Consider the following 20,146-nt stretch of genomic DNA (forward strand, 5'->3'; position numbering starts at 1 on the left):
TGCCCTCTAATCCCCAGCCTCTTTTAGCTAACCAGCCCTCTGCTACAAATTACCCGTTCAAAGCATCTGCTGGCAATACCCAGATGCCATAGTTTTACATGACTCACATGCACATCAATGGTTACCCACCTACAGTCTGCATTTATCTTTAAGTAAAAACAAAACAAGGTGCAATGAACTAGACATAGAGGCTTACTTTGCTCTCTGATATCCCTACTCAGCACCTGAAATAAGCCCTATCATTTCTGGACTAGGCTTAAATCTCCATTATTTATTTGCTGTATGCTCCCTGCCATCCACACCATTCAGCCACCTCCTCTGGGCCTCCACAAAGCCAGCCTGCATGCTGACCCTCCCCTGCCAAGGCCCTGGTGCGTGCTTCAGCCATTTCCTGCCATGAAGGCGACAATTCTTCCTTTCACATGATCTTTCTAAATCCCTCTTCCGAGCAGTTGCAAGTTACCCTTCTCAGCTGGAACTCTTTTCACTTTTCTGGCCACAGAAATACAATTCTGGATACTGAGTCACTGCACCTCCATTCCCTGTCATCCTCTGTTTCCGTTTTACATGAGAGGTATTTTTCTAAGAGAGGCATGAGTCTGGAGAAAAAAAACCCTAATTGTTCTATTTTAATTTTTTTTTTTTAAACTGCTCAACCCCCTACAGCAACAGATCTGCCTAAGAAAGGCAGAAGGGTCAGGGAGGAGCTAATATACCTTTTCATCCCCCTTTCCTCTCTTTTTCATGGTAGTTTATAAAATAGCTATCAGTAAGTGTTTTGCAGTAGTTGTTCTTAGGTTTGGCAGATATAAAATGAAGATTTGTACAATCTTTTGTATTCTAAGTACACTTGAGACAAGGATTAAAACACACAAGTAACTTGTCAAAGATTACTTGAAGAAAGTGCCATTCCATCAAAGAGAAAAAGTAGCACTGAGAACATCCACATCTTTTTTCCCCCTCCTACTTTCGGTAATTTGGAACTCAGACTCTACACTGACCAAACCCAGTGAGACTCATCATGACTAGGATAACAAGGATATGCAGAAGCATCCCTTTCCCTTCTCATTTATGCATGGAGACACACCATATGTGTCATGAAGCTATTCTTCATTATCATCATGCCAATATTTTGATGAGGTCCTTGACCTTATGTTCTCTGTTAACTTCCTGAGTTTAGACAGCTATCATGTAGAGCTTAAGTTTTACAAAGTTTATCCATCTGCACGTAAATACTCACTCCCTGACACAAAATCTAAACAATACATTGCTGGGTTTGGCCTGAGAGAGAAACAATACACCTCATTGAGCCAAAACATGCCAGTATTCCCTCAATTTGGCACACATTAGAACATGGCACCACAGTGGAGAGGGATTGCACAGGATTAGACTCCCCTTCCTGCCTCGTTCTAAAACACTCAGGAAAAAAGTAGGTGTAATTAAATAGGTAAACAGAACTTTTAAGAACTGACAATCTTTTTGCACTACCTACAACTGAGCAGTTTCCACTGATGAAACAAAAAATAAAACAGACCTTTCCTCCAAAACTCTCCAAACAATGAATGGGACAAACCATCACAAAATATAATGAAAAATAGGCATCCTTCAGTTTTTATTTGCACAGTGCACAGAAAGCAAGGTGGAAAGTTTCACACACAAGCAGGAAAAGTGACAGAGAAACTTAGATAATTAAGAAAAGACATCTTACTCTTCCCTCTATGAGGAAAACGTAACCTCAGAGAAACTTTAGAGAAGGATGGTATGTAAAAAAAACCAAAGAAAAATATCCAAAGAATTTGCCATGTACAAATACTCAAAACACGCTCTGTCAGCAGGAAATCTGCCTCTACTCAGCCCTTTTTCTCCAGTGAAATGAAAACAGGCAGACCTAAGGAAACACATTGAGTGGGGGAAGAGAGAGAGGCCTGCTATTGCAGCCACACCTGTGCTCCAGCTGTGCAGGGACATCAGCACCTGCGCACCTTCCCCATTGTACCTGGAGCTGCCTCTGCTGTCAATATTTTTCAGGGCATATGAGCAGCCTGCACAAATTGCAAGTGACCTCAGGGAAAGCAGGAACACAAACAGCTTCCATGGAGGAGATCCCCCACTGTCTTTGCTGTGCTGAAAAAAACACACATTTATATGCCAGCAAAAAGTAAATACCCTGTTCTGAGCCCAATTAGCCCTCAGCCTGACACAAAGCATCATGTAAATCCAATGAAAAACAGGTCAGAAACTGGCCAACATGGCTTACTGCCACAGGCACTAGCACTGCTCTACTGCCCATCAACTGCTGTATTTCTTGGTATCCCTGATGCAACAGTTGTCTGTGAGCTTTTGATTGCTCACTTGACTTTCAGAAGAAAAATTTCCTCACCTTACCAGGTTTTTTGTTCTGAAATATAGTATCTGTACTAGCCCTCTGATAAAATGTTGCACAGGGAAATCTGTTCTCCCCAGCCTTTATATAAAACATGACGTATTCCCACATGCACTCGGAAGCATTGTGTTTTTAAAGTGTAAACATATGGTCATCTTGAAGATGGAAACTTGAAGACAGGAACCGTGACTGACATACAACGTGCAATCTGTCCCCACCTTTTCCTGTTTTACAATGGTTATTTATGAATTCTAAAGTGGGAAAGCAACCTAATAATGAAGTGGAAATCACAACCTGCAAGTTGTGGTGTATATTATGTATGAATACAAACACACTTATGTATAAAACAATATTTTTCTTATTTTCATTCTCAGAGATTATAAACTGCAGTTTAAATGCAAAGCATTTGTCATCAGCTTTCAGAGCCACCACACTAATTTGACCAACCACTGAAAGCTCCAAAACTCAAAAGTATTAAAAAATTATTCTGTATAACTGAAAGCTATGTTAAGTCTATGCAGTGATATTGATAACAATATGAAACATGTCTAACATGGATGATAAAAAGAGATGACCCTCAATTTAGCAATAGAAAAGTATTTTCAATTTGCCCTCCATCGCTAGGATTGCACTAGAAATTTCTGGTGTAAAAATCCCTTTTGGCTGAGTTGCAATATGCAGGAAGCTCTTGCTGGAAGACTGCAAGCACAGAATACAAAGAAAAGGAAAGTGTTTCAGAACTGTAACACATACAGATAAACAGAGATAATAAACAGGAAGAACACAAACACTGAAATATCCCCCCAGTTCTAAGTGCATAAAACACACAGATTCTTCAGCAATTACATATAATTTCTAAGGTATATATTATGACTGATAAATTATTATCCTGGCAAGCAAAATACCTTAAAAGCCTGAAATGCTGTTTTTTCTAAAGTGCAGTGTAAGGCACTGCAATCAGCTCTAGCACATATTTTCATCTGAGCTCCAGCTGTGGATGTGCGCTCACTGAAAGAACTTCTAACACTGCCACAATGGTGCAATGAGCTCTCATGTTTCCTCCATTGAGTCAGACTGGGGTTACAGTCAAGTAAGAGAGCAGGTTCCACAGAGCAGGGTCAACCTGGTGCTGGCACTGAAAGGACCAGGAGGCTCAGTGCTTCTGAACTTTTGAAGGATTGACAAAAGATGCATTTTGCTTTCTTCTTAAAAGCATACAGGCCACACACTGCTCCACTATAAATAAACTTTGTGCCTTAGGCTCCTGAAGTTTTTATGTAAACAGTGCAGAAAGTAGACCCTTTATCTTTTGTTCCTCTCTTTATCTTTTGTTTTCATCATACCTATCAGCACTGCACAAAGCATCTTCAGTTGCAGGTGAGAGGGTTAGGAGCATCTCACAATCAAGAGATGGCTCATGTACTCTCAATTTAATATTTTAACAAGCATGATACTGTTTCCACTACCATCTATCAATTCTCGTCATGCTTGCTGCAAAGCTTTCCAAGTATTGCTTTTATTATTATACTAAACAGTTACCTAATCTCCTTTATTCTCACACTCCCCCACAAAAAGAATATACTAAAGGCAGAGAACACTGCAAGATAAAATATTACTAGGCAGTTACCAAAGAGCAAGAATCACTGTATATCATCATAAATACAGTGACAATAATGAAACATAAAAGGATGTATTTATATTTTTGATAGTCATATTACCATGCTGGTATGCTTCAATATGTGTGTTTACCTACGCACATAAAAACAACCATATTTTTTCCATCTGGAGGCATGATAGTGCAAATTGATCTCAAGAGTATATCCCCATGTCCATGTAGGGCCACAAGGAAGACAAATCAGCAAAATCTAATGGGTCTGTAGCAGAGGAGATCTGCAATGGCGCTCCAACCAGATCACACTCAGGTTGCGATATGGATATTAGAAACCAGTTCTCCAATTTATTGCATGACTTTACATAAAAAAGCCTGAAAGTTTGATTTATAAATCATTGTTGCCTTATATTCTTAAGCTTGTCTACTCAATTTTCCAGTTACACCTTGCTTAAAACCATTTTCCAGATAGATTATACAGTCCCCATTCTCAATTTCAAACTCTTCATAGGAAGTGTGCCTCTAAAACTAGTATGTAGCTCAAAAATGCTTATCCAGATGTCATTAAAACTTAAACCATTAAGTATTTCATGATACTAATCTTACTTCAAACAAACCCCACACATTATAACTCTGTGCTTCAAAACATGGCAGTAGACGGGAAAGGTCTGCCATTACCGTAGGCCAGGAAAAATGTTTCCCTCACCTCAAGAAGATCAAAGCAGACCCAGTGTGCCCAAACTTGACCCACACCACAGCTACTGCACTGTGGTGGAGGCAGCTTCTTTTGTTTTTAAAGTAGTTATTTCCAGTAATGGAAATCTGTGTTGTGAACACTTGTGTCTAAACTGTGTTGAATTTTTTTTCTGCCAAGGGAACATTGAAGTCTTCTGATGTCAGGGAGAAGTAAAAGCCCTTCATATCTCTTTACCCAATCACACATGTGTCTACATACATTTTAATTGATAACATGCTTTTATAGTAGGAACTTAATTGTTACAGACTTGCACATTAAACCCAGTTCCTTCTTTTTGTTCATTTTCTCATGAAAAACCTGGAATCCAGATCCTTGCAAAGCCACCTCACCATTCCCAGAGTCACAACCACGTTCCTCTTCCTCTCTCACCAATAATGGCATCAGACAAAGAGGCAGGTTCACTAGTCATCAGCTGCATCAAGCAATTACAAAGAGGAAAATTGTTAGCAGCACTTTATGTTAAAACAGGTATTGCAACAAATCACTTTGCTGGGTCATTACAAATTCCTATTCATCCTGTGTTACTGAACCTCTTAAAGTCTGAGCACAACATGTTCTCTACAACCATTAATACTGTGACAACAGGGCAAGTGGAAAAGGAGAAAGTCTGTGCTGCTGCATGAAGGAAAAGCTACAACCATAGAGTACAAATGACAATAGGGTAACCTGGAAAGGTGCAGAAAGCAGGGCTTTCTCAGTGCACCAGCACTGAGCACCCTCTCCTCCACAACCCCTGGAGAGAAAAAAATCCTGAAGGAGCAGAGCCCAGAGCCAAAGGTGGAGGAGTTCAATCTGGGTCTGGAAGAAGAGATTCTGACTCAAATCCCCCTGCCCCAGGCACTGCCCGCTCCCTCCATCCCATGTAGAGCAGTGACCCTGCTCTGCTGTGCCCTGGTCCCTCCACTCAGCTCTCAGGGCTTAACTGCTCTGCTCCTGTTTGCACTGCACATTGTGAAATCAGCATTAATTTCATAGATTTCTAGACAGCATCATAATAAGTTAATCATTATCTAGTTCCGTAAAATGTCACTTGCACTGAGATACACTAAACATCAGTTTTTCACCTGACTATAGAAAATGGTAAGCAACATGTGTAGCATAATACATTGCATTCCATGTAGTAAAAGTCCTTTAAGTGCTCATGTGCAACACCTCTTCATTTTCCACACCAATTTTCACATTTTCTTTCTGTTTAGAGACTGTCATTTTTTCATATCCACAAAAGAAAGGAGGCATCATTACAGGCAAATTCTTTCAATGCAGTATTCCACTGCTCCTAAAAAACAGAGAGAGTGTGGTTGATTAACTTTCAAAAGGTTAAAAAAGTATGAAGAAAAAGTATTTCCAAGCAAACTAGCAAGAGAAAGAATTTGCTTTCAAGAAAGAATGAAGAAGGCACCAGAACCAAAACCTCTTATCATTCTTGACTGTGTAGGGTCTTGTGGGGACTAAACTGTCTAATGGAGACATCTGTTTTATGTGCCCTGACGTGCAAGAAAAAGCCTAGACCAAAGGTTATCTCTATGAGCTGTCTTTCTTCATAAAAGGATTAGCATTGCTAGGCATAACATTGCACAGAAAGGGAAAGGAGATGCGACAGGTTACGTTTTATTACAAAACTGAATCTAACACCTAAACTGACAGTCTCTCTGTTTTGATTTCTTTATTTGAAAGCAAAATATACTCCATGGTTTTATGAAATAGAAAAAACAATATCTGACAGTTTGAAAGCAGAGTCCAGGCCTTCTGGGTTTATCCTTACTGTAGCAACTAGAATATGCTTATAAACATACTCCAAGGTAGAAGTTGGAAAAAAAATGTTTTGCATTGGAATGTCCTGAAGTGCTTTTTGAGCTAATTACACAGTGCTGCAGCCACTTTTCTGACACGTCATCAATAAAAATCAGAAAAAAAACCAAGTATATTTCATTTTCAAAAGCACATTCTACCTGGAGCAGCTACTCGATTGCCTGTGCTTTTCCACAGAGCCATGCTGAGTACCCATGGCTTCAGCTGGAGTGGCCTCTCTGCGCCAAGCAGACATCAGAGAAAGAGTCACCCAGCAAGACACTGGGAGAGGAATAGAGAGATTTCCACAGGTCACAGTGACCTAATAATGGTTTAAGAAAGAGCAATCCTGGAAGAAATCTTAGGCTGGTGTGAGCTGCCACAACTCCTCCTACAACTGCTTTTATCAGTTGGGGATCTTCTTCCCTGATCTCTTTAGATATCCAGGCTCCCTGGCTTAATATCAAGTTCCCCCTCCCCAACTATGTTAGCCAGTATATAATTATATGTTATCCAGTAGCATTACAAGTTGGCATCTTTCTCTCTTTCAGTTTGTTTCTTTATTACTTTGATAAGAAATTCAACTAGTCACTGAAACACTGAAAGCAAGATAGATTATATATCTAAATAGCAGGGCTCCCAGTACAAAGCCAAGTGAGATTTACTGTCCTCAAAATACTCTGTTCTCTTTAGCTAACAGCAGATGGTGGGAAAACACTGGTTTTCTCTTAGCATAACTGCAAAATATTATCAAAAAAGAAATAATTTTCTTTTTGTTTTAGCTGTTCTAATTGATTCAGTTGTTTGAAACAAGAAACTGTCACTTTGAAATAAAAAACTGGAATGACTTCTAATTTCATAGCATCTCTTTCAAGTTCTGCTCTATCTTTGGCATCTTGGCCTTTGAAGACAAAAGCTCCCCCCAAAAATAAGATGCTTCCTTCAGTGAAATTCCTGCTCTATTAAAACTGATCAGAGTTTTGCCAGTGATTGCATTAATGTCAGGATTTGACCCAGATATTTCCTCCTCTATGAGAAGGAAGAACTTCCCATAAACAAGAGAGGCCCTGGAGTGTCTTTCCGGTACTAAGGTCAATAGCCCATATTTTGAAAGCACATCTTTAAAAGAATAAAGTTCATGATTTTCACTTCATGTTACGATTTGATCACAGATTTGATCACAAAAACCTTCAGACTCTTAACAACAAAGCGTTTGCTATCACCACATCAATACATGATTTTATGCCAAAATATCCCTTTTTATGGGGTTGAGTTTTTGGCGATGCAGAGAATTTCTATATTACTACTCACAATTCACCTCTTTCTAAACCCTTAATACACTTCCGCCATCCACTGTTGCTTTGAATCACTGAAAATTATAATTATCCAATAGATTCCAACATGTGCTTGCTACAGACTAAGCAAAAGCTTTTAGGTATAATTTTGTTATCTAATGAGCTCCATTAAGAGCACAAATAGCTTTGAGGTACCTATATCACAGCTGCACCTATGGAATATCACATTAGAAGAGCGCAAAAGGGAAAAGCCACATTTACTTCAGCAAGATCATATACAGCTGCAAGTACACTCAGTATTTGTCAAGTGTAAAGAGTTATTATGTGACTTCAAAGTCCATAAAATATGCTGCTTACAAGCAGCACTTGACAGCTATTTGCTTCCCCTCAGGACCTGGGATCTGCCATCACAGGTTCCTGCTAATGAGGTCCTATTTTAAGGAAGCTAATTAAAAATACACAAAAAATAAAATATATTTATCCGCTGAGTGAGAGGGGCTCAACTGGTATTTTAAGTCACTTCAGTAGTGAATATCAGCTGGGCTGATATCCATGGCCTCTTCTCCTAATCCAGCACCTAGGGCAGATACCACCACGGTCCACAAGCCTTTCAGCAAGACCAGCGGGAGGACGGCGACACCTTCCCCACTGCTCTAACTACTTGGTATGAGGAGGGCAGAATCAGGCATTTCATCACTTTTATGAAGAACATCTTTTTCACCGTAAGGACAGCGAAGTGGTGGAACAGGCTGCACAGAGAGGCTGTGCAGTTTCAGTCCCCAGAGGTTTTTCAAGACACAACTGGATAAAGCCCCAAGCAACCTCACCGGGCCTCAGAGCTCTGCCTGCTTCAGCTTGAGGACAGGCTAGATGCTGCCTGAGATCCTTTCTAATCTGCATCACCCTACAATCATGGCTTAAGAATGCAATTTTCTCTTTCATTTAATCAACAAACTTTTGATGATCACCTTTCTTCATTTCATTCTAGTTTTCCCTCCCAAGATCACGGAATCATAGAATGGTTTGTGTTGGAAGGAACTTAAAAGATTACCTAGTTCCAACCCCTCTGCTGTGGGCAGGGACACCTTTTACTAGACCAGGTTGCTCAGAGCCCCCCATCCAATATGGCCTTGAGGACTTCCAGGGATGGGGCATCCACAGCTTCTTTGGGCAACTTGTGCCAGTGCCTAAGCACTCATAGTAAAGAATTTCTTCCTAATACCAAATCTAAACCTACTCTCTGCCAGTTTAAAGCCATTCCCCTGTGTCCTGTCACTACATGCTATTGTGAAAAGTCTCTCTCCACCTTTCCTGTAGGTTCCCTGCAGGGACTGAAAGGCTGCAATTAGGTCACCCCAAAGCATTCTCTTCTCCAGACTGAACCATCCCAATTCTCTTAGCCTTTTCTCACAGGAGAGGTGCTCCATCCATCCCAGCTATCTTGGACTCACTCTAACAGGTCCGTGTCCTTCCTGTGCTGAGGACCTCAGAGCTGGATGCGGTACTCCAGATGGGGTCTCACAAGAGCAGATCTTGTCTGCCTCTCCTGTCTCTCTCCCCCTCCTAATGCACTCCTTTGGTAGCATTCAAGCTGTTGCAGGACCAACCTAGTCAACCTATCACTACACCTACTTCTTCACTCACAGAGCCTTTCCCAGTGAATGTCTACCTTTGTGCTCCCTAGACAGTTTGGATCGTGAACTTCTATAAATCCCAGGAATTTAAGACCCATACTCTCACATAATTGACAATGCAAAAGAAGTAAGCCAGCCATACAGGCCTCTGATGAGGCCTCGTGGACCACAACCAACCATCTACAGACTTCCAGTTGGAAGCCACAAGTTTACTTTACTGCTTGCTTTTTGCAGCCCGGGCTTGAAAGGGACTAAGTTCTAAGTACCACAAAGATGAACAGTGAAAATGGCACTGGAGCTACCTCTTCCTTGCCTTCAAACAAGGACAGAGCACCAAAGAAGTTTATATTCAGTTCATATTAAGACCTTATTTTACAGCCCCAAAGACCAGAAACTCTTTAAAAACCTAAATCTGTAGAAGATTGACAACCTGCAGTGAGAAGAGCTTCTGTCTTCCCTCTAATAAGTTATTTTATGAGACTTAATACAAAGGTGTCTTTCCATATTTTTAATTGTGTTGCAACATAAAACACCAACGAAAAAAGAGAGAATAGTGCTGGGTGATGTTTGCAACTAATATAAACCAGCAACTTCACAGTCACAAGATGATGCCTTTCTGTAAAACTGACCAACTCTAAGACAAATGACTTCAGCATAGTTTTATTAGAAGATAAACAAAAATTAAATAGCTCTGTTTTCTCAGGAAGCAAACTAGCCTGTATAGCCAAAAGAAACCTATTCAAATTATTAGTTGTGTGAGAATCAGATCTTTTTCTGTGCTGAGCTTCAGCATGCTAGGCTGTTGGTCTGGCCTCCTCAAACACTCCTTCCCAGGCATCCAATAGCACTTTGCTCTTACTAAATGCAGTTCTGAAACCTGCCAGAAAAAGAGAGAAAGAGACTGTTCACAAAGTACCAACTGTGTGCTCCCTACAAACTGGCAGAACTGACTCTGCTTGCATTCTTAGATTAAAATCATTAACAGTGAAAAAGTGTATGCAGTTGGGTGCTATTAAATGGAGAATTTCTATGAAGAAAAGGAATGTGGCAGGTTTTTTAATCTGACTTTGAATATTAACAATAAAGTCCATGTGGTAAAAAGAAATGCAGCATAAAATGCTAATTAAATTCTCTGTTCAATTCTATAACACTTCTGAATTAGATCCTACGGGTTCACTATTCATTATGATCCACGGCAGTTTTCCAAAAAGTATTTCTCATAATATTCTTGAATGTCTGCTAGTTAAATGTTAACAACAGAACCTAACGTGCATCAAGCCTATTCATCTGCTTTTAAAATGAATAAACAGGCACTCCACTGTTGATTACCACATTCCTGTATCCCTGGAAAGCTGCCAGCTCCAGTATGTATATAACATTAGTATTTGTTTTTTTGCCGAGTGGCAGTCCTCTGCGGTAATTATCATCTTGCACCTAAAGTAAATATTATTCTCTCGCTGCAAGTAGAAATAAAGGATTGACTCTTCCTGTATTTTTACTGTTTGCCATCCAGTCCGTCCTGTCGGTACGCTACGTGCCCATTAGACGTAGTTCCTTGAGCCCTCGTTACTGGGGCCATCTCTTTTGTCTGTAACCAGTGAATTACGAGGATTAGTCCCCTCCTCAGAAGATCACCGGCGCAGAAACTCCGCGGGCCGTAACCGAGCAACTCGCCTCTAAAAAAACTACCGGGACTAAGAGCTCCAAAGCCGGCGCCCGGGAATGCCGCGGGACCCCGGGCAGCGCTGCGGGATGGGCGCCCGTGCCCGGGGGACTCGCGGGAGTGCCCCCCACGCGTGAGACTTCCCTCCGAAACACGTGCGTGGGATGCAAAGGCTGCAGCGACACCGCCTTCAGCCCAAACTGCACTGAATCCGGCAGCTCGCCGGAGCAACCCAGGACAATGCGCCCATTGATCCGGCTGAACCGGAGCTCCCGGGTGTGTCCCCGCCGGTGGGCAGCCCCTGCCCGGACCCCGCTCCTTGGCGATGCTCGGAGCGGCCGATCCGCCCCTTCTAGCACGACAGCCCTGACAGCTCTCTACTCCAACACGGCGATGGTCACCGACGCAACACTTGGCTTTAGCCGTGGAGTCAGTTTTTCTGGGACGGACGCGTCCGCACGCTGGAACGAGGCACGCTCCAGCTGGGGCCAATCCGGAGCAGGTGCTGGGGAGACCAGGCAGGCACCCCTTGGCCCCGCCGTCCCGCGGCAGGCTGCCCCGCGGCCGCCCCGCTCCCAGCTCCCGTCCCGTCCCGTCCGCACTCACCAGGATGCCCATCACGTCCGCCCACAGCTGGGCGAACACCTCCGACGTGCCGCTCTCCGCCGGGGCGGCGGGGCCGTCCTCCCGCTCCCCCTCCATGCCCCGGCCCAGCCGTCGGATTAGCGCCGGCTCCCCGCCGCCGCCGCGGCCGGCCCGCCCCGCCCCGCCATGCCTCCCCCGCCCCGCTCCGGCCCGGCCCGCCCCGGGACACCGTGGGACGGCCCCGCCGCCGCCGTCCCTCAAACTTTCGACCCAGCGACAGGGCGGCCGGCGGTGCCAGGGCGGTGCAAAGCTCCTCCTCCCGCACCCCGTCGCATGTGGCCGCCCCGGGGCGGCAACAAAGGACCCCAGCGCCGCCCCGGCGGGGTCTCCGCGGCTTCGCCCACTCCAAAAGCCGGGAGCCGGTCTCGGGACACGTGTGGTAGCCCGGGTAGCGCTTGTTGCTGCTGCCCGGGCTCCCCCCGTGCCGGCGCTTCACCTGCCTGCCGGGAGCTCCGGTGGCCGAGCCAGCAGCGTTTTCTGAACACTGCAGGAAGAGCCGCCGGGAAGTGGTGTCAGCCCCGCGGCAGGGTAGGCAGGGTAAGGGCGCCCGGGTAGTTCAGGTTTTTAGTTTGCGTACCGGGACCTCATCGTTGTCCTGAGGAGAGATGATCCGTCACCGATCGCCCCTGGGGAGGGACTGTGGGAACGCTGCCTCCCCTCCATCGGTGCCTCATGCTTCCTGGTACTACCCCCTTCTCCCCTACCCCCCTAATAGTTAAATTAAATAACTGCTAATTACAGACAGCAGCAGGGATGCTCCTGCATCTTTCTCGGAGACTGCTAAGTGCCCATACATGCGTGCACTCACACGCACTGTTTGGGGAAGGCATATTAAATAACAGTGACCAAACCCCAGTGCCCGTGGATGGAAGGAGCAGCAGAGCTCAGTGGGATAATGCTGACCAAGGGCCTGTCCACCACCTCACACCTCACTCCCAGTTTCTGCTATGATTAGCAGCAAGAAAATCCTTTCCTCTTACTGCTCATTCTTAAGCCTTGAAATGGTTAGATTCTTGAAAAGCTACTGTTTCAAGCTGCCATTTATTGGAAGTACCTGCATAGGTTGGGGGGAGGGGGAGGAAGTGATGTATTTAAATGGATTTTGAGAGCTCACACCATGAGCAGTCAATAGATTATCCAACATCCCTCCAGCCCTGCTTGCTGCCAGGCTGTATGTTACGTGCCCTGCACAACCCAAATGCATCTCAGAGCCTGGCCTAGAACCTGTGCTCCCCTCCAGGCTCCCAGTTTAGCCCCAGGGTCTCCCCTCAGTCTGCTTACCAGCCCTACGGCTGACAAGGCTCACACTGATCGTGCAGCACCGGTGGCATGGAAGGGCTGGAGCAACAAATGATACCATTTGCTAGCAAGGCTAAAAATAGTATCTGGAGAAGGCATAGAGGAAAAATGGGGTGACTGCACTCTTCATCGTCTCTCTATGTTCTCAGAAATGCTCTTTTTCTGTCCTCAAAGCTCAGATTGCATACTTTACTAGCACTGGAGAGAAAAGCTCGTCAAAACACTTCCTTTCTCATCAACTGCTAAACAAAGAAAGGGACAAGACTTTTTAAAGCATTGTGTTACTGCAGCTTTTGCTGGAGTGGTGAACAGCACACACAGAACAGAGAAAAGGAGGTGGGGAGCACAGGCAGAAAAAATAAAAGAGAATTATGCTGAGAGAAAGTGGTAAAGAAACCACCAATCATGTAGAAATGTGCACAATTTTATTGACCCTCTTCTAGGATGCATATTATGTAATGCATCTTATTACTGACTAGTAATGAGAAATAATGAAAGACCAAAGCCAGGTATACAACCTCTTCTAATTGACCTTTAAATTGTACATGAGTATAAGCCTACGAAGTATGAGGATAAAGGCATGCCAGTGAAGTCTCTCAGTACTTGAGACGGCTTGCGTAACTCAAAACTGGTTTAATTAGTCAGGGATAATTTACTTAGTGACCCTCTGAAATTCATGTTGAACCACTTACAATAGTAATATCAACTTACTTTAAAATATCTGAACAAGGCACACTTGATCTCAGAAGTTAAGTATTCTGGGGTCCTCATGCACGCTCTCTGCTGTACTTTGTCTTTTTTATAGATGGATGCATATTAAGGAAAAAGCCCAAATGAATGAACACCTTTGCAGCACAAAGTCTAAAACCCCCTTGCTGTGTCTTAGGCAGCAATAGATTAAGATCAAATAGGTGCCTCTTGCACCTATCACTCCCACTTGCCTTGCCCCTCCCTGCCAACCAAGGTCATTGCTCCTGTGCAATGATGACTACACCACTTACAGAAGCAGGTCCTGAATGTCCACACTTTTCAGCCCTGCAGTACAGGTAACAGAAACTAGATTATAAATTGTGGTGGTCCAAGAGCTGCTTCCTGAGCCATGATATCATCCCTTTTGTGGAGGCAGCAGCTTTCATCATAATAGCATAATGCGTGGCTGTGACAGTCTTCCCCTCAGCCTTTAATTTATCTGAGACACAGAACCTTTGATTTTAAGAAATGGAGATAAGGAAAGAAAGAGCTTGACTCCAGGAGCAGTTGCTTTAAAAAACAAATGGACATGAGAGAATCAAAACAAATCCATGGCAGTATAGAATAGCTACCATCTTCTGTGGTCTTGCAATTATAGTATTTATTCATTTTCAGACTTTCACAAGATGCCCTTTTTGCAAGACATTCAATGAATATAGCATGCTAAAATATTCCCTGCTCTTACCTCAAATAGAACCATGCCCTCCTTCTATATATCACAGGGTTCCTCTATTTTAATGATGCCAGTGTCCTGCAGAACTAAATGCCAGAGCTTTTTACAAAACCAACTGCGACAAGAGTATGAGAGTTTTAGAACAAGTAGAAACTCAAATCTTACAAGGGTTCTGAAGCCCAGCTATAAGTGCAGTATTTCATTTGTGTTACAATTGCTGCTACAAAATTACAAATTATTTGAGATTTGGCATGTTAGAATACAGTTTTTGTTTGCAGTTCTATCTGTTGTTGTCTAGACAATAACTCAAGCAACCATGAAAGACTGCTTTCTAGAAGCATGTTGTGCTGGACCTCTGTACAGCTACTGGGAAGAAATAAATCTGGTCAATTTTCTGAAATTTTTGTGACGTATCACAGAAGCTCTGATGAGGTGTGTAGCATTTGGAAATCTTGGAAAATGGTCATTGTGCACCTTGAGGGCAGCACTAGGCAGGAGGGCAACAATCCTGATATGATTCCCCAGTGTGTCGCAGTCACGGTGTGGCTATGAAGCTCCTGCAGTTGTTCTCTGCAAATCTCTAAACTGGAGATGGAGACAACTGACACATATGTGGTCAATCTAGTTTTGCCGAGTTATGGCAGATGCACTGTGCATATGAGCATATCCTCCTATCACACCATCAGTTATATGTAGGTGTACAGTTAATAAGAGTTCCCCACATCTACAAACCAGGCAGGATTAACCAACTTGGAGAGCACTCCAAGTTCAAGAGAGATGGATCTTCTTCTAAAGGGATACTCAGAGCAGAATTCTAGCTCCAGGTTAAAGTGGGCTGCAGAGAAGCTCATCTTTCTCCTTTCTTTACTGATGGTTTAGGGAGATGGCCTTCAGCAGGACAAACTCTTTCTGTGTGAAAAGCACAAACCTCAAACACCTGGGTCATTAGGCAAAAGATGACAATCTTTCTGTCCCAAAGTAGTGTGTGCCATCTCACCACAGTGTCATACAAAAGTGACACAAGGGTTTCAACAAAGCATTTAATAATGGTAAATTGAAATATGCATCAAAATAAACTGGAAAAGCCAACATACACTATCATAATCAGACTATCACAACTGCTGTCTTCCACATCAAAGGCATTTAATCCAGCAAATCTATACCATAAACAATCTCGAGCACTTTGATATCAATTTTAAACTATATGCAAGAGGGAGAGATCAGGTTGCCTTGGAAAGGGGATCATACTTCACAGAGTAAATGGACACCAGACTTCATGGGTTCCTGATCAGTGACCTCAGGGTAATGGCTTCCTGCTCAAGAGACCTGGCAATTAACTCTGCATGCATGAACAAAATATATAAGGTTTCTCAACATCACTAACAACACCCTGCCCAGTATATCAAGTCTAAACTGGAACATCAAAGCTTCAGAGAAATAAATAAGCAAGCCATTGTATGCACAGAGGCTGCAGGGAAAGGGAGAAATAAAAATTCCAGCTAGCCACTACAGGTGACCAGCAAAAGCACTAAAACTCTTAACACACTCACATTACAATGCAACACACTATTAGCAGTGATTGCATCTTCTTTTAGCTCTTTCCCTCTTCCCCCTTGGTGGAGGTCATCAAATTGAAGCATGCAAAGTTTCACATCATAGCCTTTGATTGGAAATGCAACCCTTAGTCATTGCAGGCTCCATCCCATCAACTCATCAATATCCATCCTGAAACAATTTTATCTTATTGTCCTTGCTACATTTTCCTTCTAAAACATCATTTCTTTTACTTCTCACCTGAACTTCATTTTTAAAATATTTTCCTTAAGAATTACTTACATAATATTATTATTTCTGGTAGCATGGTCCTTTGGAGTGGGTTTCTCTACATCACCTGAATCAGCCAAAGGAGCCAGCAACTGCTCTCCAACAGAGAGCAGACATGCTGGCAGCTGCTTCAGAAAGTCTCTACTGTGAGGCAGGATGGGGACCCACACACTCAACCCATCAGCTGATCTGACAGACAGGCTGTTGCTCTATCTCAGACAGTCCTAGTATGTACAGGCATACTATAAGAGAGCAAGATCCATCATGTGCATTTGCACATCAGACTCCTGTATATTCCAAAAGGATCATGTTTCAGCATTGTCTGCCAGTTAAACAACTACAGAAAATATTCCTGACTTTGAAAGTGATACAGACAGTACTTATCCTTATGGCTTTAAAACAGACAGTATTTAGACCATATACTCTATCCTATACAGTCAGAAATTGTTATTTATTCTTTTAGAGGCTTAGCTGTCAGCTCCCAGTCTTACGAGTATCACATCACAGCAAGAATGGCACACTAATATGCCTAACACAAACCAGATGGAGTTAAGTCTGTTTAATTCTATCAGTAGAAAACAGTTAGGAGCAATGAATTGCTTTATTCTGATAAAAGTCTGAACTCTCCACATTACACCTGATCCATCATTCCCCTAGATATCAGTACCTTACTAGATTAAAAAATTAGAAGGAGGGAGAGGCATATGTCCAGGAAAATCATTCCAGTAGCCTTAATGTTTTGGGCTAGCACCACACTCAGTAGACACCAAAGTACTGCTAAGCTTGGCAGGCTTCATTTAAAATACAGTGGCTGTGATTTTGCATGACAAATCATATAAGGAAAACAAATCTAACCACAGCAAGTATCACAGCCCTTCTGGATTGTAATTTTGACTCATAAGGAGAAAGGAAAGTTAATATCCTTCCCTTCCTGCCCACAGGTGTGCTCCACAAAGGTCTCTCATATCCTGCCCAGTTCCCCTCTCTGCTGTGGAGCACAACAGTGCTGGGAGGCAGTAGGACCACCTCAGCCAGTGGAGGGGCTTTGGGAGCTGGAACTGGAGAGGGGCTGGTGAGGAGTGCACATCCCTAAGGAAACCACAGCCACGATCCTGCTTAGGTGCACAGCACGGCACTCCAAAACTGCCTGCAGATCATGACTCCAGCTGCCTCCTGCAGTGTCAAGCACTGTCTGGAGAATTTCCAAAATTTACTAAGACTCTTTCTTCTTAATGTTATTTACTTCTACCTTCTCCACCCAAACGCAGCATCCCTTCTTCTCTAGCCACATGGCAAAGCCAGCTTTGATGCTTTGTTATTTCCTGTTAACATTGAAATAGCATTCATTTTCTCTTAGCTTTCTGCAGCACTTTTTACAATGTTTTTTTTAAACCTTAATTATTTAAAATTTCTAAACCTTAATTTCTAAACCTTCAGCATCCTTTGGGATATCTAGGGCTAGTCTCCGCACTGTCATTCACAGGAATGCTGACATGAGCTCACTCAACTGATTATGTTCTTAAATGCCTGCTAGAAGGGATGCATACAAATCTTTTTTATAAGAGACTTACAAAACACATAGAGACAGAACTATTTAGCTCAGTGTCCTTTGACTGCTCTCATTCCAAATAATTTTAGAACAGTGGAAGTGAAAAAGGTGAAAAACAAGCCTCAGAACTGGGAATAGGACTTCAGCCTCTCCTTCTTCCAAATGCGGTACCCTTTGATTCTTTTGTTGAAACTCCTAGTGAATTACTAATAAAAAGAAGTCTGATGATCTCAAAGCACATCATAAAAGCAGCATAAGCTTCAACTTAATAGTGTATGATAGCTGTGTATTTCAGAGATGCTCAGTGCTTATGTCAGTGCTGACATAAGTATCACACCAAGTTGGCACATAGAGTTGGGAAGTGCACTGAGAGATGGCTAGTCTCACAGAGTGACACATTGCTACTCACTTTGTGACCAGCACACATTTTTAAAATAAGAACGGATGCACCTCAGAGATGATGCTTATTGCATCTCCCTTTGAAAGGGAAATTAGCTTTTTAAAAAAGTATTACTTCCTGGAAAAAGAAACCCAAGAGCTTTCATTAATTTCAATCTCATTATTTGTATCTTTGCAAAAGCAGCCAAATATGAAATGCAAATGTAGATTTTAAAAAAAAGTTATGTGCTGCTATTAATATAGAGATAAAAATTTACAGAGTTGTCCTTGGCAAAATATTACTGCAAGGTACACATGACACAAACATGTCAATGGTAGAAACTTGGGAGAAAACAAAAGAAGAAAAGTTGCTTTGCTTCTCTTCCAGAACAGATCACTTCCACCCAAAAGTCACCTTGTCCACACTCCACCTAACATCCATTTCCCAATTTACCAATTAAATGTTACCCCCAAACATAACAGAGCACAAATATTTCCTCAAGTGTTTCTTTAAAAGTTAATGCGCTCCCTCTTACCACCACCTGTCTGAACAAGGAGCAAACAGACCCTATCAAAGCCTGATTTTCAATTCCACAAGGATTCAGAACTGAACTCAGACGTGTCACTTTTAAGACTACATCCTAAGTCACATAAATATATTAGTAGTGAAGGAATAGGTGGGCCTAGTTAATGCAGAAGCTGACCAAAGAAACCTGCCTGATGATCTCAGCTAGCCACAGGTGACCAGATATGATAATTTGATGTTTCCTTGCAGATCATGTCAGCCCGGGATCAATTCTCCCTACTGCAGCCACTTGAGAACAACATACTGGCTTCAACCTCTTCTTTCTGATCAGTTTCTGCTGGGGTAACTCCTGCTCTATCACCAGCTTCTCCTCCTGCTTCCATCTCTAGAAACAGCTCTCATCAGCTTTCTTCCCTCACTTTGCAAACAGTTGCCCTATTTTTCCTTTTAAATGCTTCCTGCTCGTTCTCCAGAGTACCACATCAGACTAAAACATGGGTGTCCTCCCCATCCCAGAGCTGCACCCTGGGTTAGCTGACCTGTGTGCCACGCAGCAAGCCCAGATATGTACATAAAGAGATAATTTATGGGAAAACAAATGGCAGTTGACAAGCAAGCGGGCAAGCAGTTGTGTTGCAAATGTTGTTTCAGTTTCTGTTGTAATGATAAGTGTTCAAAATTCAGAGATGTCAGACACCTGAAAATTACACTTGTATTTAAATATAGTGAAATTTGGAAAGTAAGACTTTTGGAGTGCTTCAGCTTCAATTGTCTAAGTCATCAAGGTGCACTTAGGTCACATCTTCATTCTTTTACTGGAAAATAAACCCCAGAATTTACATTTCCATTATTTAAAAAACAGCAGCAAATTGAATTTTTTACATCACTGGCTGCAGGTTGTAGGATGTTAAATAAATCATAAAGTCAGTGCTGAAATCAGAAGCATTCACAAGACAGTGACAATGTAGTCAAGATGATAAGTATTCATTTCAGCTGTGGCCATAAACATAGGCATGAGCCTGTGCTCCTCTGGAGAAGCCTTACTCTTCACTACATTGCAAACTGTACAATCAGTTATTCCAGACTTCCTCTCAAATCAGAGTTTCGAATTGCCATGGAAAAATGTATCAAAACCTGCTCTACACTCCCTAACAAGAGTTAAGAAAGGAGTGGAGAATCATATCCGATCTGTACATTTCATTTTTCCTATATTGTTAATGACATGTTTCACTTCATAAAACTTCATCAAGTAATAGAGAAAAGAAAGAAACATCTCTATGCAGCCAGGCACACACTGTGCATTTTACATCCGTAAATTCATTGAAGGGACACAAGACACTTATTACTTCTGTAACACAGTGAGGAGGGGGAGT

The 20,146-nt window shown here is 42.6% G+C and overlaps 1 protein-coding gene across 10 annotated transcripts in view; it reads right to left on the bottom strand.

The window, feature by feature from the left end:
- LOC113942742 (SAM and SH3 domain-containing protein 1-like) overlaps positions 1–20,146 on the bottom strand; it is a 542,445-nt gene that overhangs the window by 111,847 nt on the left and 410,452 nt on the right. For 4 of the 10 annotated variants that reach the window (XM_027633809.1, XM_027633807.1, XM_027633803.1 and 1 more), the window contains exon 1: positions 11,736–11,861. The exons of 2 other annotated variants lie outside the window; for them this stretch is intronic. In XM_027633809.1, coding sequence (XP_027489610.1) covers positions 11,736–11,831 — 96 coding nt within the window. In that variant the 5' untranslated portion in view covers positions 11,832–11,861. Of the gene's footprint in view, positions 1–11,735; positions 11,862–20,146 lie in introns of those variants that run through there. 4 more of the 10 variants (XM_027633815.1, XM_027633814.1, XM_027633813.1 and 1 more) reach the window with 2 other exon arrangements.

Source organism: Corapipo altera, unplaced genomic scaffold (genome assembly GCF_003945725.1).
Source record: "Corapipo altera isolate COAL_440 unplaced genomic scaffold, ASM394572v1 2b, whole genome shotgun sequence".
NCBI lineage: Eukaryota > Metazoa > Chordata > Aves > Passeriformes > Pipridae > Corapipo > Corapipo altera.